Source organism: Lampetra fluviatilis, chromosome 34 (assembly GCF_964198595.1).
Source record: "Lampetra fluviatilis chromosome 34, kcLamFluv1.1, whole genome shotgun sequence".
Taxonomy (NCBI): Eukaryota; Metazoa; Chordata; class Hyperoartia; order Petromyzontiformes; family Petromyzontidae; genus Lampetra; species Lampetra fluviatilis.
In genome coordinates, this window is record NC_136308.1 from 5,296,620 (window position 1) to 5,314,572 (window position 17,953).

Here is a 17,953-nt window from a genome sequence, read left to right on the forward strand (position 1 = left end):
ACCCCACATGATGCTTCACCAAGGCTTCTTTTCACTTTTCATACTTTTCAGCTAGGATATTCAACCCATAATGCAGGGTGGGGCAGGGGGGTGAGATGGCAGCCTCATTTCATCTGGCCCATGACCCCATAGACGGGTGTGCTCGAATTAGCCCACGCACAATATTTATCCATCGCTCGAAGAATATGAGCTACACTTATTGGGTACTAGCGGGGAATATTTTTGACCGGGCAACACTTTATAATTTTAGTGCACTCAAGTCACCAGTTGTCTTTAAAGTACTGTAGTTCTGAGCCTACACAGTCATTGAGCCTTATACACTTTAACATCTAGATGGAAGACAATTTTCTTTACAACTCTTTTTTTTACACTTTAGTTTGTAGTTCTCCCTCCGCACTTCCGATAAGCGCGGTTGGCTACCTCGCGGCGCGACAGAAGCTCAACGTACATACGTAGCGTAATGAAGGCTTGGTAAGAACTAAATGTGTGGCCTGCCAAAGGTATCTGAAGGTCCCGATTTGGCCCTCGAGTGAGAACGCCCCCCCTACCACCACCGCCCTTGCCCTAAAAACCCTCCAACCAGACGGCGTGGCCGGCGCACCTCTTGTTGGAGGGGAAGTATCGTGAGCACGAGTTCCCATCCCAGGCGCAGTACGGGTCCCGCGATAGGCAGCACTCGGCGCACGCCTTCCCGTAGATGCCGCAGCGCTGCAAGGCGAGTTGAGTAACGCCGGTCTCCGAACCCACGTACAGTTGTTGCTGCTCGCGGGGAGAGAACGTGCACAGCGTCACATGGCAGGCAGAGCCGGCCCAGCCACTAAGCGACCCTTGCAATTGCAAAGGGCCCCGTGGCCAGCAGAGGGCCCCCTAGAGTCACTGCTAGCTAGTGGGTGAAAAAAATCATACATCAAAGGGGCCTCCAACCAAATTTTGCTTAGGGCCCCCAAAGGTCTAGGGCCGGTTCTGGTGGCAGGGAAGGAGATCGAAGCGCCGATGCCCGGCACCGCGCTGCGGTGGTTGGCTTGCGGACCAACGCCACCGCGATGAAGGATCCCGTTTCTCACGTGGGTGGAATCGCCGCCGGCAATGGCGCGAATCCGAGAGTGGTCAAATGGCTGATGTTAGATAAGGGGGGGGGGGGGGGGTGATGCTAATTGTAATCAGGTGGGAAAACATAGGTGGGTGTAACCACCCAGTAGAGTAGAGTGGTTCACGATGGGGCCTGATGCAAGGAATGAAATGTCCTGCCAAATTTCGCCCTTCTTTGCTGCCTGGAACCTGGGCCTCTCTGGCCCATGGACCACTCCTGGTGCTGGTGAAGTTGCACCACCGATGTACTCGACGGCTACACCACTGGATTCCCGGGAATCGAAACACATCGTTGAGATGAGCCACGAGATTCCATGACATACAAATAATTCAGCTAATTCTTGAATGCAATGAAAACTCTGAATTATGACAGCTCTCTCCACGTATTAATGCACTGACCCCCATCGACTAGAATAGATTTTAGCTCTCGTGATACAAGCGTAGAATCGTGCGTTTGAGAATTTGACTTTTGTTCAGTTCGTATGTCCTATGTGATGGGTGAACTTTCACCCCTGCAGCCACTGAGACGTGGCACATTCACCGCAACGTTGAGAGTTCTTGAATGTAATTGCGGGGGCAGATTGGTTACATGTCTTTTGAATTGATGTTGGGGGAGGGATCACTGGTTCCATGCCTAATACTGACATAGGAATGGTTCCAAAAGTGGATTTGATAAGCCATCAGTAAATTAAAAACTCAATCTCGGCATTTCCATAAATCGCTTATAATAAGCGGAATTAAAATTAACAATCGTAAGATCTTTTTTTTTTCTTCCAGCACCCACAGGAAAGCGTGTCGGTTATTTCACGAAGGACTTTTTTTCTCACGCGTTTAACCCGAGGCGGCCAACGTTCTCACAAAGAGCCGCATCAGCCGTAATTTCAAGTTTAATAAGCGCAGTTTATTTCTCCGTCTCAGCAGAGGTCACGATCTCCCCACTTACCCTCTTCGGTGATATTGCCATTGACAGAATCGGCATGGGCTCCTAAAGCAAACAAGGGGGACAAAAATAAACATTACACTGGAGCTCGTTAACGAAAGCATTTTAATATAAATCTACATTACACGGTCCTCAAACAAATTAAGCACTGTTGGCAGCCGCACAACCTATCGGGTTTATGTTATCGGGCCAACATAATCATACCCCGCAGACGTACGTTTTGCAAGTGTTAGCTAAATCCATGAGACAAAGTGGGCAGGAGATAACACCACGGCAAGTGTATTGAATCCATCTGTGCGGTTGGCTCTGTGTGCTCCGGTTTGTATGTACGTTGAACTTCTTTCACACTGTACGTAGCCAACCGTGATAATCGGAGGTGCGGGGTGCCTGCCCACTTGCCACGAACTCGTTACTGCAATGGGCCAAACATCTCAATTGCTTGACCCTCCTGAAAAAAAAATTATTGAGACTCGTTGAGGCTTTCCTGCATACTTAATGCACGTGATTATGAAGGTTATTATTTGCACGAATGTTTAGTGTGATACGCTCATGCGCGTGGCATTTCTCCGGTCACTCCCGTTTCCTCACACATGGAGAAAATACACAGGAAGGAATTGGCCAACCATCTTAATGAAGGACCCTCTTGAAAAAAGACAGTCGTGAAGGCTTTCTTAGATAAACAAATAACGGTCGCAATCATAAAATTGTCCGCTTTCCATGACACGCGATGAACAAAAATCTAACACTGCACAGACACAGCAAAAGCCACGATACAGTTCGCTACTGATTACCAATGTCGACAATGATTACGTATCACGTAAAAGCTTTTGTTCATACGGGCTTTGATAAGCAACGGACGGAGTTTATAACTGTATGTTGAGTTTGGCAAGACATTCGATGGCATCTGCGGTTGCCGGATATATTCCATTTGTGCCTCGTGTAGTTCGTGCAAAATATATCTGCGGCGCAGCGATCAGGGATGCCAGTCATGGACGGTTCTTCACCGCAGTCACAATTAGGACATCGCAGGTTGACCACATATATCAACACTCGCTATCAGTGCCATTTCCGGCTGACAAAGGAGTCGAGGCTTGAGTCGAAAAAGGTGTCCTAGACTCTTATGTGTAAAGTTGCCACTTGTTCGGGTTTGCCATGGACAGGTGGAAACCGTGTGTTCAGATGGCAGGAATTAATCATTAATAAGCCCAGTTGTGCAAATGTCCAGATTTACAGTGCATCCTGCACAATTTTGGTAGACCAAGGCTGAGTGAGAAACATGTCTGGGTTTTGCTCCGTGGAAAAGGTAGCAACTATATTTGTTTTTCAAAATAGAGGGTGCTTAAAAAAATGTTAACACTTTAATGGGACTATCGTTTTTAATGGGAAAATAACGGATAATCCACTGTAACGTGATAATAAATGTATGTTAATAGCTTCAAAAAGTCAAAGAGTCTCCACTTGTTCACCATCATTGTCAACACATGCCTGGAATCTTCACCAGGTGGTCTCCAGAGCCTGGAGGCACATTTCCTGTGGTATTGTTGCAAATTCTCAGAAGTGTTAAAAAACAAAATTTCGAAGCACCCTGTATGTGGCTGACCACCAATTGCCATGAATCACCGAGAACCTGGTGCGGACGAGGACGCCGCCGTACCTTAAACACCTGCACTTCCTCCAGAGTCACCTCCTCCAGGTCCTGCCACGTCTGCTTGGGCACCAGCACGACCTTCAGGACCGTGCCTACGTCTGGGTGGTAGGGAGGGTAGAGTCAGAGGGGATGTAACAATAGTTTTTTTTTTACCCTTTCTAGCGATAAAACAGGTGTCGTACGATGTTAAAACACCAAACAGAATTCTTTTTCAAGGAATCAGCTCTGGTGTGGACCAATCAGTTTCAAAGGCAATGCATATATTACCAGAGCATGTTTTCGATTGCATGTTCACCACAAGTACATCTGGTTATCTTCTTGGTTCTTTTGGTAAAGTCACGTAGAAGGGAAATAATACAATATTATTTCCCTTCTACGTAGAAGGGAAATAAAATGACAATGATGGTGAACAAGTGGAGACTCTTTGACTTTTTGAAGCTATTAACATACATTTATTATCACGTTACAGTGTATTATCCGTTCTTTTCCCATTAAAAACGATTAAATATTATTTCCCTTCTACGTAGAAGGGGAATAATAAAATATTATTTCCCTTCTACGTGACTTTACCGAAAGAACCAAGAAGATGAATCCCTGCAGTCACGAAAGCTTTAAATCGATACATGTGGTTAATGCAGACAGGATTCCTTGTTTTATTGCCAGAAAGGGTAAAACATATTCTTGTATTTTGTTACTGGCAATAAAGGTCCCATAGTGAGAGGGGATGTTCGTTTCCGCTCGGCAAGTCGAGACAAACTGCGCACAACTTGCGTAGACCCAGGTCCCACCGCTTTGATGGGAAGGGTGGGACCCTCTGTGTATACTCAATTCAATATTTCCCCTTCACTACATTAGTAACACCCATGCCGAATGCCAAGCACTCCATTGCTGTTTTCTTCCTTGGTTTTTTCAGTTCTAGTTTTTAAACGTGACGTGCGAATTGTAAAGATAAATCAAACTTTTAATTAACCAAACTTTTATTTTAATTGCGGCACGCAACTGGCAGTAAGACAATGATAGCGAGGGCTTTAATTACCTAATGCCCCAGAGGATTTAGCATGAAACATTATCAGAGGACTACAGTATTTCATTTAAAAATACGTTGGCAATACCAATATTTGCACCTGTGTTGTTCCCGTAATGTAACAAACCACCTCTAAAGGCAGTCCTCTTAGGCTAGGGGACCCCCGATCTGCAGCGTACCCCCATGCGGCGCAAAGTGAGCAAAAGCACTGGCCTACAAAAGTGGGCATTTACCGCTACAACAAAAGCGTCAGATATTTTTTTTGGGAGGTCCCTTCTCAAAGTTAGGAGGCTCGCCGGCTCCGCATGACCCTGAAGCCGCTGTTCGCCGCCGGGCGCTGCCGGGCTAACGTGCGCGCGAGCGTCATACCGGTGCCGATGAACATGACGTCGTAGGCGCCGTCGTCGGCCTCCACGTGGTCGACGGCGATGCGGGTGAGGCGGTAGGGCACGTTGGTGCGCACCACGATGGGCTGCCCGCTCGACGGGTGCACGGGCGAGAACATGAGCGGGTGGCTCCGCACGAAGCTCAGCACCTCGTCGGGGTACTCGTGCGTCGACGCGAAGCCGCCGAACGTCTTGCTCGGGCACTGGCGGTTTCGGGGCGGAGGGGTCGGTGGGCGTGGGGTGGATGGCAGTGGGTGCCAATGAGTTTGTGGCCACGGTCACGCGGTCTGCAATCTCCATCTTCCCAGTATTTTTTTTTAGGTATGTATGTTTTTTTATACTGTGTGTAATTACGTGTAGTTTTTGCTGTACTCGTATCTGAATTTTTGTTTCAATTGCACTGATTACGCGAGATGAAAATATTCATACTGAATTGTCATCCCACGTTGGAGGCCCACAAAAGTAGAATATATAGAATTACTCTGTATTCTTTACGGTTTCATTATGCATGCCATTAACCTGTGAGTGATATTAACAGAGCAGAGTTTTATACGGGTGATACAATGCGTGTAACGTGCGCATTAGCATTTACATTTTTACTCTATTTTTGCCTTTTTCATACCAGTTTGTCCCGTTTGTTTTGCATTGCCCTTCTTGTCGACCAATCTTTACATGCATTTAACGAGCTCCCATTGCCCCTAGTGAGCACAGTGGGCTTGATGTGGAGATTGCTGCTCGAGCAGCCGGTGAACGCGATAGCAGGTGCGGTATAAAGATGAATTATTGCTGATGATGAGCGTAGGATGGGGGTGACTCACCGTGCCGGGGCGGGGATAGGGCACCTTGCCCTGATACTGCACCCACTGGTAGCTGGGACCCTCCTTGTGGGCAAACGGTCCCAGGAAAGAGCGCCTGATGTCTGCCATGGTGTACTGGCATATAGCCGAGCCCTGGAAAATGGGACTGGGAAGCACACACGTGGGTTTGACATCGACACAGATTCTAGTTGTGCCTGCTGCATTTATTTATAATAGTTTCTCTAAGAGCGAACCTGTGGGCACATACATACCCAAGCCTCAAGCCTCCTGACGAATTAGCCTTTACATTACCAATAATTTTGGTTGTGCTTGAGTCTTCATGAGGGTAAACGAACAGTTACATTCGTATACTTTCCCACTTTTCTCTACCGCTGCTCACCGTGCAAACGCCTCGCCACAGTAAATCACAAACGTGGGCGAAAAAATGTTCACCTAAATAATTACATAGCACGGTCCCTTGATGAGGGAGGGATAATTGTCTCAATAACACAACTCATGATGTCCGGGACGCGAGTCGAGCAAAGCCAACAGCTGGCACATGGAATTTGAGAGCGGCCAACTGGCCGGGGGGGGGGGGGGGGTGTGGCACGTGCCCCCCCAATAATCCGATCGAAATCCCTAATTTCGATCGGATCATTGGGGTTTATTAGTAATAAATCGGCATTTTGCGACCCCCACTGTCACTGTGTAGCATAGTATTACGTGCCAGGGACTCTATGAGATGATAGGACAATAGTCTGAGTCCATAATTGGCAATAAGTAACGGCAAAGCGGTTATAAGTGACTCACAGAATTGTGCGCAGTTGCGTATACAGTACACGACTTCCCTGAAGGCATATCTTCAGCGAGCGCGATGCCGATCACACAACGCGGTTGGAATTTGACCCTCGATCGATGGCTGCGCCATTGCCGCACACGCGTCGAAAAAACAGCAAGGGACAAGTCCTTACTAACAACTCTATCATTTTTCATTGCTGGAGGGGTTGCCCCCCCTACCTCAAAATCCCGGCTCTGCCATTGCCCAAGGGCTGATCCCTATTAACCGACTCGGGTGTATTGGTGGGTCTCAGCTTTCCCCTCCCGAGCCAGCTGGAAGGAAGTGGCATGAGTATTAAGTACTTTATTTATAAGCAGGTAATAGCCCACTGAGCCTAAACATCTGTTTTCCAAGGGAGAACTGGGTTAGAAGCATGTACAACATAATGACAATTATGCAAAGTATCACATTTAAGAAAGCTTGGGTACATTTGTCAATAATTCTAATAAATCGAGTTTAATATAAGAACCTTTAATTTTAATTGGACTGGGTAAAATGTATTTTATATTAAAAAAAAATGTATCAAAAAGACTGCAATAAATATTGTCCAGGTGATGTGACACTACAGATTCAAAGAACGGAGAACTGCTCGTTCAAGGCACTTTGTGCCTGCTGGCTTGAGCTGGGACAAGGATCTATGTAAAGCCGGGGAATCTTGTAAGTGGCGGCAAAAGATGCTCACCTCGAAGTTGTAAAGACCCCGTAGAAGATGGGGTTTTTGGGATCTCGCGTTGGCATCATGAAGATATCCTCTGCGCAGAAAGAAAAAAAACACCGAATGTTAAACCATCAACCCAAGCAGTGCATCTCGTGCATGTATGTTGAACGTTATTGGAACCTCATTTGCCAGTAAAAAGTGCGCCTTTTGGCGTCATCTGGTCCAACCCCATGTGAGACTAGGCTCTAAGGAAAGCTGTCTCGGGTGTGGACCAATCAACTTCAAGGACAGTGCATACATTATCAGAGTTGTGTTTTTTGTTTGCATTCCGTCCGCAGGTATTGTGGTCAATGCAAACATGACTCCTTGTAAAAAAGGTGTCAGTTTTGTTGCCGGATATGTTGAAAGTCTTTCGCACCGTACGTAGCCAACCGTGCAAATCAGAGGTGCGGGGAGCTGCGGGGAAGGACAATATGGGACATGGGGAGAACTCTTTCATTTGGATGAATTACTTGGGCAAAGGATATACTTGCTCACGCCAACCGCCATGCTAGGCACACGGAATTGACGAAGGCGCACGCCATCAATCACTGGCTCATGTCGGTGGAGAGATGTTGACTCCTGACCCTGATGTCTGTACAGTATATTTGGATAATTGGTTTTTTTACCCTTCTATCTGGCAACAAAACTGACACCTTTTTTTACAAGGAGTCATGTTAGCATAGACCACAATACCTGCAGTCATAATGCAAACAAAAAACGTAACTCTGATAATGTATGCACTGTCAAGGACAGTGCACATAATAAGATAGAAGGGTAAAAAACCCATTATCATATTTTTACTGGCAAATGAGGTTCCAATGGAGTGTATTTGGAGTTTGCATGTCTCTCTCCCCGTGGTCGTGTGGATTTGTCTCCGGTTGCTGCAGTTTTTCACCTCCAAATTTAGCATCAACATTCGGGTTTAGAGTATTTGGCTGACCCTATAAATTCCCACGCGATCAGCCACTTCGTTGAGTCGCCATTCGTGATGGGCAGGTCGCTTCTGGGGATAAAAAAGAGCTCTATATCTCAGTGGGCCTCACCTGGTAGAATAAAATATAATTTTAGTTTAGTTTAGACTGTGAAGTTGCCGGGGAGCAGCTGCACGGCTACTCACGCAGCTCATCAATGCATGTACATTTGGAGTTTGCTTGTCTCTCTCCCAGTGGCCCTGTGGATTTTTACGTGGCTGCTCCTGTTTTTCACCTCACGCATTTAAAATCAACGTGCCTTTTTAGAGCATTTGACCGCTACTATAAATTCCCACGTGATAAGCCACTTCGTTGAGCCGTCAAAAACAAATAGAACTCTATTGCTCAGTGGGCCCTGACCTGGTAAAATAAAAACAAAAACCAATATATATCGTTTTAGTTTAGACTGTGGAAGTTGCACGACCACTCACGCAGCTCGTTGAATTGAGTGTCCACCCCCTCGCCGCCGCCGGGCACCGAGCACATGAGCCGGGCCTTCAGGAAGGTCGTCCACTTGTTCACGAGACTCCGCTGGCCGCCCATGTCGTTCTGCAGAAGCAACGGGGGCCGCGAGGAATGCGAACGGCGGGGTCAAAAGGTCGGCCGGCCGGCTGGCAGCCCACTCGCGCACGCAACAGCTCCCTCTCGTGCGGCACAGGGGAACGGCGTCGGCATTCATGCATTGCCCGTTGCGGGGTGGAGAGGGCTCAGCAAGCGTGGCGCGCTCAGTGGTTAGCCCAGCTGCCGCTACGAGCCCGGCGACCCGAGTTACATTCGCGTACAACAATATTTGAACTGGCTCCGGGCGTCCCCTAGCTCTGCTCAGTCGTTAAATGAGTGTGGCATGTGTACGGCACGGATGCAAGTTGAACTTGTTTCGCACCGCACGCATACCTGTCAACCCCTTATCAGTGCCCTACCTTGTTACAGACCAATTCAGACCTTGTTGGTCACCACGTGCTCTTATAAATGTCAACGTTCATCCTATAAAGTCCCATCACAAGGTAGAAACACAAAATAGACAATTTTTTTTGCCCGTATTGAAACGGCAGTACGCCTTACGGCCCTGAAAACTCAATTTCCCCGTACAAGATTACGGAGTAAACCGTGTGGCCTGACAGGTTATGCGAAGCGCCGTGGTAATGTCACCACCACGTAGTGGTTGTTGTTGTGGTGGTGGTGGTGGTGGTTGGGTGGGCAGCTCACGCGGCACAGCTGAGCGATGCGCGAGTACGTGGCTTTGCCGGCGAACTCGCCCTCCAGCGCCGTCTCGCGCAGGAAGAAGTACACCTTGTCGTCGTCGGCGTTGTCGCTCTCGGGCACCCAGAACGCCGCCACGAACTTGGGCTCTGCGACGGACAACGTTCCACCGCCCGCCCGGATGTTGAGCCGAGCAGTTTCGGTGGTGGCCACCCGCCGATGCACGTGCCGCCCGTTGTTTAAAAATATACGGAGGACAACTTACTTTTGGCCACAAAATGAGACCTTTTTTGCCGGTAGATGCTCAACCCGAGCTATAGATGCTCCGATACGTGCATTGTCTTTGTGCTGTTCGCCTTTTGGCGTTGTTCTCTGCTCTGACACTGATGGTGAGACTCGGCCATGAAGATGGCTGTTTCTGGTGAAGGCCAATCAGTTTCAAAGACAATGCCATGTATTGTCAGAGAATGTTTGTTTGCATGTTCACCACAAGCACAAGTGCTTAATGCAGACTTGATGCCTTGCAAAGGGTATCTATTTGGTGTTTAAACACCTTAACACCTGATTTAAAGCTTTCGTGACTGCAGTGATTCATATTCTTGGTTCTTTCGGTAAAGTCACGTAGATCGCTTGCGTTGCGATCGAAACGTCGTGATATTTTTTATTTCTATCTACGTGACTTTACCGAACGACCCACAAAATATGAATATAAAAAAAAAACACAAAGCTTACCAAAAACAAGAATGGAAAAATGTGAAGAAGGTGAAAAAAAAAATGAGCAAATGCAAAGATTACACGGGTGTCGGGTATCACATATGACCAGGGCGGTGACCCCTGTGAACTTATAACATATGACCAGGGCGTTGACCCTTGTGAACTTGCCGTTGAGCCAGCGTGAGTTGTCCTGCTCGGTGCGCACCGAGTGCCGGCTTCCCAGGCTCCGGATGATCGCGAAGTCCCGGCTCATGAAGTCGGTCGCCATTCCGCTGAACAGCTCTCCCTCTACATTTGGTACGATCGCCCGCCCCCCACCCGCCCCCCGTCTTTGTTAGTATCAATGTGGTGCGGTCGCTCACCTCGTGAGTGTAAATCGTCGAATGGGGGTTGTGGGTTGTCTCCACGTAACTCGGGATTCCTTCCCGCGTGAAAGATATGCCCGGGGGTGAGAATAAATGGCCACGCACCTTAATCTATGTCCCTGCTGAATGAGCCTTTTGACTCGGTGATTATCCTTTGGATAATAAAATCACATTGCTAAAAGTTGGCCATTATGTACCCATTTTCCTGACCGATTAATTTGCCTTAAAAAATATTCCGACCGCAGGTATTGTGGTCAATGCAAACATGACTCCTTGTAAAAAAAGGCGTCAGTTTTGTTGCCAGATAAAAGGGTAAAAAAACTATTATCATATTTTGCTACTGGCAAAGGAGGTTCCAATGGTGTTAAAAATATATTTAGTTTTTTTTGATAGTCATGGGCTCTTATTCCCCTACATATTGTGTCGTTGTGTACGTGGTGACTGAGTGTTAATTTCCACCGCCTGCTGTTTTCCCAATGCTACAATTCCTTTATTCTTATTTAGTTTCATCACTTTCCGTTCCTTTTCTAGTTAACGAGCATGTTTGTAAAGCGCCTTGAGGCCCCGTGGCATTCCGTCGCTATATAAATGCAAATCATTATTGTTGTCGAATATAACCAAAATAAACATTGCACGCTTGTGCATAATAGAAAAGATGACCTGCGGTGGATTTACCAAACTCCATTGCATACACCGCGCCTTGTTGAATGAATGCGAACCAGTGAGGCATTACCATCACGGCATATGTGCCTCAGTCCCAGTGCAATCTTATTCAGCCTTTAACAATAGCCAGCCTTGCGTCTTGGGAAAATGTTTTTTTTTATATATAATAATTGTGGTTGAAATACAATAAATCGAGCTTGTGTTTTTATATCATTTGAATGCAACTGCATCTCAAGTTCGTTCTGTATTATTTGTCCGATGTATAACGCGCACGAATTGGGCGTAGGGAGTCGCTCATGCACGTCAGTGGCGTCAGTGGCGTGAAACACAAGGAGAGAAAGGCAGTCTAAACCAACTAAACTTTTTATTTCTTATTTTACCAGGTAAGGTCCATTGAGCTATGTAGCTTTTTTTTTAGAAGCTATCTGGCCACAAGAGATAGCTCAACGAAGTGGCTTGTCACGTGAAATTTTATAGGAGCCAAATACTCACTATTTCAATAGCCGCAATACATGTGAATATGAGAAGGTGGCAATTCCTTAAAGAGCCCCATGCGGCTCCAGAGATGCAGGTTGCCGACCGCTGCTCTAAACCATTGTAGGCAGTGGAAAACCGGAAGGTCTTGGAGCATGGAACTTGAACAGTTGGCAGGGAGATGGCTGGGAGACATGAGTTGCAGACTATAGGGGCAACAGAGGAGATGCAGGGCAGAGACTCACCCACGAGGATGGAGGCGATGGGGATCGTGGGGTCAAATGGACTTTTCCACTTTCCTCCCTCCCCGTGGTTGATGTCCATGTGAAACTCCCGGTCCTGGATTGAAATAAAAAACACACGTGGTAACGTCACGAGTAGGTTTGAGATTGGGAGCGGTGCTCATCTCCTTACTTACAGCCATGAACCATCGGTGGAAATTCCACGTTGCTAACTTTCCATAGCACAACCGCTCCTGACTTCCACCAAACATTCTCAGAGGTGAAGGGCTGAGTCAATCTCCGACTGAGATTTTTTTAATTCCCAACCTGATTGTGAACCGCGCCCTCTACCGCTGTACCAGACCGGGAAATAGGGGATGCAACATAGGTTCTTGAGCTTGAAGTGTAATGATTAACGCCTCTAGCTATTCAGCATTACGTCTCAAGTTCGATAATCAATTCTCTCTTCCAGAGGTGCAAGTGTTAAGGCTCCACTGTTGCGGTAGTATTGTCTGTCCTGTTATGTTATTTGCTCTGTTCTATTCACCTAAAGGTACATATTTAAGTATTCTGAACTACGTAGCCAACCGTGCTGATCAGAGGTGCAGGAAAGGGTGCATCGATCCATTGTTATGATGCATCGATCCATTATTATAAATTGATTCCAATTGTTGCGATATGTGTAATTGTAATGTGTATGCTGTTGTTACAATTAGGCTCAAGGCATGAACAAAACTGCACAAAGGAGACAGCCAAAATGATAAACAATATAAACAAGACGGTAAAAACTAAACAATAAAAGTTTAAATTATAATTGAATCACAGCTCTGAATCGTGACAATCCATCAAATAGCTGGAGTGATTTATTGTTTCATACTTATACATTCACACATATATAACACAATGTATACATTGTGAATGCACTGGTATATACATGAATCTATGCACGTATCATTACCAGTAAGTTATTTTAATCGATTAATCACTCCACGATTAATTACTTTAACTTTTGTATTATTAGTAGTAGTATTGCACACCGCCTGCAATGGATGTATGCGTGGCGAGAGATATTCGCGTTAAATGCACATTGGTTATACTGCGTATAATATTCCAGTAGGTGGCAGACGTGGACCAGTGTGTATACTCAGCAGAGGTCGCAACCGGGTACCCGATACGCGTACCCTACCCGATACCCGGCTACCCGTTTGCGACCCTGGTGCGGCCGGATACGGGTACGGGTAGGCCGTGAGTCACTGGTGAGTAACCGTTTGTCACTCATTTCGGGTAGGGTACGGGTAGGGAACGGTAAACCCGTACCCGGCCGGGTACGGGTACCCATTTGCGACCCTGGTGCGGCCGGGTACGGGTACGGGAAAGGAATCAAAACCCGTTTGCGACCTCTGATACTCAGTGGGATTCTCCGCTGTTGTGGTCGACGTTAACTTGGGTCGAAATGTCAGTGTCTCAACTCCTCCTGAACCACCTGTGCCCACCTCTATTGTTATTACCAATCCATACGGAAGAGTTGCCGTGGTGCAATTGTTAGCAAACTGAGCTCGCGATCAAGAGGCCCGTTTCTATATATTCAATTTCCTTGCATTTTTGAAACATTGGGCAAAATGTCTTAAATCCCCCAGTTTAGTGTCTGCCCAGCAGTGAGAAACTTGGTGCACCACAGACTCTTGGCAGGTCACCACGTGTGGGAGGGGGTCACGTGTGACTACTCCCACCTCCACCAATATGTCTGGTCACCATGGACGAGTAGGCCAAATACTCTGTGGACGGGGAGGCTCTTGAGAGTGTTTCACAAAGGAGCCCCCTCGGCGAGAAGTGGTGTGCCCAAGTAATTGCAGGGCTGCACCTTTACCCTTTGATGCAAATCAACCAACCTTAAGGTTGGTAATCGTAGACAGTGATATAGTGGCGAGTTGGGAGGGCTAGTGTTGAGAAACACTGGTCTAGGACACACACCGTTTTAGCATTTTGTCCGAAGTGACTGTTGAGACTTAACTGGCTTCCCGAATCAAGTTTTTTAGAAAATTATTTTATTTGTCTATATTTCTTCTTTCTTTCTATCTCTCCCAATGACATGTTTCCATTCATAATTGCTGCTCACTGCAGTTAGAGAACGACCACTGGAAGACCGAGCACTCTTCAATTGCCTCATGCACACCGAGTAGTGCCCCTTCTGACGTGCCCTGCAATGGAGGCCATTCACTGCACAGCAATCAAACCAGATTCTGTGAACTCCGGTCATCCTCACAGTCACCGCATCGCGCGCTTTCAGAAGCGCTTCTGCGACCGTCTGGAACGCTCTTCCTTCCGATATTAGGAAGCCACTGGAGCTATGCACTTTAAAATAATTTAGATTGAAAACTCATTTAGTTAGAATTGCCTTTAGTGTTTAGTTTGTTTTCCTTCCCCTTGCCCACACCTCCGATTAGCAGGGTTGGCTAAGTACGCTGCGAAAGAAGATCAACATACACACATACATTTGTCTTAGTCCTTACAGCTACCCTTGATGACTCTGTTCAATCACAGATGGTACTCTGGATTCCAATTTAGGATCTAACAGTTCCACTGGCTCATTGCTTTGCCAACTTATTAGCCACCTAACCACGAGGCTACCTTAACAATGAACCTTACCTTACCATTTGTACGATCACAGAATGACACCTCATTAATGGGACACTATGCTATATATAACTGCATATTTAACAACAAGTAAAATGTAAATAATAAAAGGCAACTCAATTGTTTCTACGTTGGAGAAGGCTTCTCAAAAATTGCACAGGACAGCCACGTAAAAAAAAAAACTTAACTTTTGCCGAAAAACTACAGCTGTTTGTTATTCGTGGTTACGACAGCCACCCTCTTTCTTGGTACCAGAAGCATTTTACTCTGCTTTGGAAGAATGAGTTGGGGCTCAAACCAATATTGTTCATTGTGTCCGTGAACTGGCCTTCCGCCTGCACAAGTAAAAGGGGCTCCTCCACCGCATTGGCTGGGCCCCCGTTTGGTGTGGCCCGTGTGGGCCTTCTTCAAATAGCCCAGCACGAGATGAGAAACAGCATTGCGATGTGGAGACCCAAACACATTCCTCCAGAGACCAATTAGCACGGGACACGAATTGCTCTCCAAAGTTTCGCGAGATAGGGCTCCTATCTCGAATGGGAAGTGATGCAGCTGTGTGTGTATCTGCCGTGCTGGGTTGTAATGTGGGCCAAGGTGGAATGGGACACAGTGATATATGAGCTAGTAATGAGCAAAAAACATCAATGAACAACGGGTAAACCTATTACAGATGCATTCATTATTTGGATATTAAACTCATTATTCTCACAAAGATATTTAAAGGCCAGGAACATATTCTATTCGACGAACATTTGCTGTACATGAGAAGAAATAAATATTGTAAGGTCGGTCAATTCAAACGCTTTTGAAATATAAGATTTAAACTTAGCATACTAAAATTAACTTTTCAGCCCTTGCCAATCTACTGCTGGATGAAGGGCCTCCTCATGCCTTTGCTGCCATGGTGGTTGTTTGATCATACTTCGTCATGCCAGTCAGTACGGGATGGTAAATGGGTGTGAGGATTCATAAAGGGTTCAGAGGGCATTTGGTCACGAGTGGGTTAGCCGTGACCGGCGATCCAACTCGGGTCGTGGATTTCATAGCACAAAGCACGAACCACTGCACCCCCCCCCCACTAACATCACCCTTAACGCTTTGTGAATATACATTTCCAAATTTAATACTGGCATGTTAGGGGCAGGAAAAAGGAAGGAATGCATGACACACATTTGTGAGAAGTCCGAATGAGGCTGCAAGTGGAAGACGTTGGGTGGGAGGGGTGTGGAGGTGGTGGTGGAGGGAGCTTGTGACTCAGGGAAGGGCGTCTCTTTTGCATTCGGTTCATTCACCACCACAGGAAACGACATTCACCACCGCCGCCGCTACAACTACGGTTGCCACCTGTCCTGGTTTTTCTCTCGCATTGTCCTCTACGCGAGGCAGCTGTCCTGGGGAATCCGTATGTATGCGCAGGACATTAAAAAGCCCGTGCCAAAAAAATATATTTCTACGCTACTCGCTTCGATGCATTTATATGGAGTCCTCCTCTCTCGTGAGAGCGTGGGGTTGTCGTTTCTTCCCGTTACACGTCCCCAGTTTTTTATGTGCCTCACATATGACAGCCCAGCCACATCTTTCCAAAATTAACCGAGCACGCATGCCCCAGGCTCAACACCTGAACTCCCCCCGCTACCCCCACCACCCAACCTCCACAAAACAAAAATAAAAAAATAAAAACGACCACGCAAGCTGCAGACGTCCGCTGCTTCGGGATCGACGCGCCGTGTCGCAGCGGAAAGCAACGTCGGCGATCAGGTGACAGGCAGGCGCGGGGGAAGGGTGTGGGGGGGGCATCATCGCTGAAGACGTCTCCGCGGACAGACATACCTGTGGCCGGGCCCTGCGGCCCACTCCCACGTAGTTGCAGACGGGATGGAACGCGCCCGTGCCGCACGCCAGCAGGTGCGACTGGTTGTAGTGGTGCAGAACCTTCGCGTAGTTTCCGCACTCCGTCTGCAACGCACGGCCGTCACCCGCGGTCAGCCGCCGAAGCGACGGGTTTGGTTTTTTTGTTTGTTTTTTTACGTCGTTCTTCCAAGAATCGTTCACTTCGATTGTTATTTATACGATGCCGCGCTCGCGTGTTCCGTGTTTTGCATCCATGGAATAAACAAGGGAAAAAAAAATGGGAGCGCTTGACAGATGATGCCAAAAAGCCTCGCTGATTCTCAAGACTTTATCGGGCGAGTTCTGCAATGGGGATGTGTAGCCAATTTCATTAATGAGTGTCTGCCTTTCTCTTAACGTAACCAGGATATCGAGATAACCCACACAAAATGCGAACACAATAAAAAAAAATAATAATCCCCATTGTTTATCCAGGAATAGCCTGAGATTTAAGGCTCTTTTTAAGAATGGTCCTCTATTGGCATGTTTGGACAAGTTCATTCATGCGTAGCATGTGGGAGCAAACCATAGAACCCAGAGACAACCCTTGCATCTAAGGAGGTAGCACAACGCTGCTGTCTCCTGACCACCTGCTAGCCACACGCCTGCAACACGCTGTGACCCCCGTGGTAACCTATCAAAGTAATAACCAGGCTCAAACCTTGCTGAAATTGTGAGTTCCTGGAGGATTGTAACCATTTAATGGTGATCTGTCGAGAGACAAGTGCCCTGTATGACCTTATAAATCCTGATATTCCGTGTAATACATCCAAATCGCTGTCACAAGAAGGTTAAAAACATCATTTTGACCGTTAATCAGAATGTAGTGGAGGAAATCCGATGAGCTACACATCCGATGTCCACAGATGTCCAGCTATCTTCTTTTTCTGTTTCACAAACGTTTACAAAAGTCAGTAGGCTAGGACAGCACGCGTCTCTTATCGAGACGATGGCTGGTGTTCAAGAATAACCAAAGGGTGGGGACCGTGCGCGAGCAGTGCGTCTGCCGTGGAGACGGAGCGGTGACATCTGCACGTGTGCATCTGCTTGACGGATAACACTGGTCAACAAAAAAATCACTGGTCAACAATAAAAACATTTTTTTCTGGCCTGGACTTTTGCAGCTGTTTTAGACTAATTTGAGGGTGCCGATTCCAAATCTGATCTCAGATTTGCTCTATCACATCTCATATTTATGCTATCGGCATACCCCATTTTCATTGATTTTACCCAAAATTAACTCTGTCACTTATGATTGCAAGTTGTTGCGAGTCAGTGACTGCTTTAGTGTTAAAACATGGTGCTGTATTTTAGGATAGTGTGTTTATAATATAATTTTATGTAGATATCCACATTTATTTAATATTTTTCTTCTGCAGTTTTTATTGAAAATGCAATA

The 17,953-nt window shown here is 46.8% G+C and overlaps 1 protein-coding gene across 1 annotated transcript in view; it reads right to left on the reverse strand.

Annotated features, from left to right (window-relative positions):
* Positions 1-16,639, reverse strand: part of LOC144944313 (semaphorin-3A-like) — a 28,147-nt gene extending 11,508 nt beyond the window's left edge. Inside the window, exons 1-11 of the mRNA XM_078872377.1 lie at positions 16,495-16,639; positions 12,055-12,148; positions 10,476-10,595; positions 9,600-9,742; positions 8,825-8,942; positions 7,405-7,474; positions 5,906-6,050; positions 5,071-5,290; positions 3,684-3,775; positions 2,033-2,074; positions 602-759 (exon numbers count right to left, since the gene is read on the reverse strand). Of these exons, the coding sequence (XP_078728503.1) occupies positions 602-759; positions 2,033-2,074; positions 3,684-3,775; positions 5,071-5,290; positions 5,906-6,050; positions 7,405-7,474; positions 8,825-8,942; positions 9,600-9,742; positions 10,476-10,595; positions 12,055-12,133 (1,187 nt within the window). The 5' untranslated portion in view covers positions 12,134-12,148; positions 16,495-16,639. The remainder of the gene's footprint in view (positions 1-601; positions 760-2,032; positions 2,075-3,683; positions 3,776-5,070; positions 5,291-5,905; positions 6,051-7,404; positions 7,475-8,824; positions 8,943-9,599; positions 9,743-10,475; positions 10,596-12,054; positions 12,149-16,494) is intronic.
* Between the last annotated feature and the right edge of the window lie 1,314 nt (positions 16,640-17,953).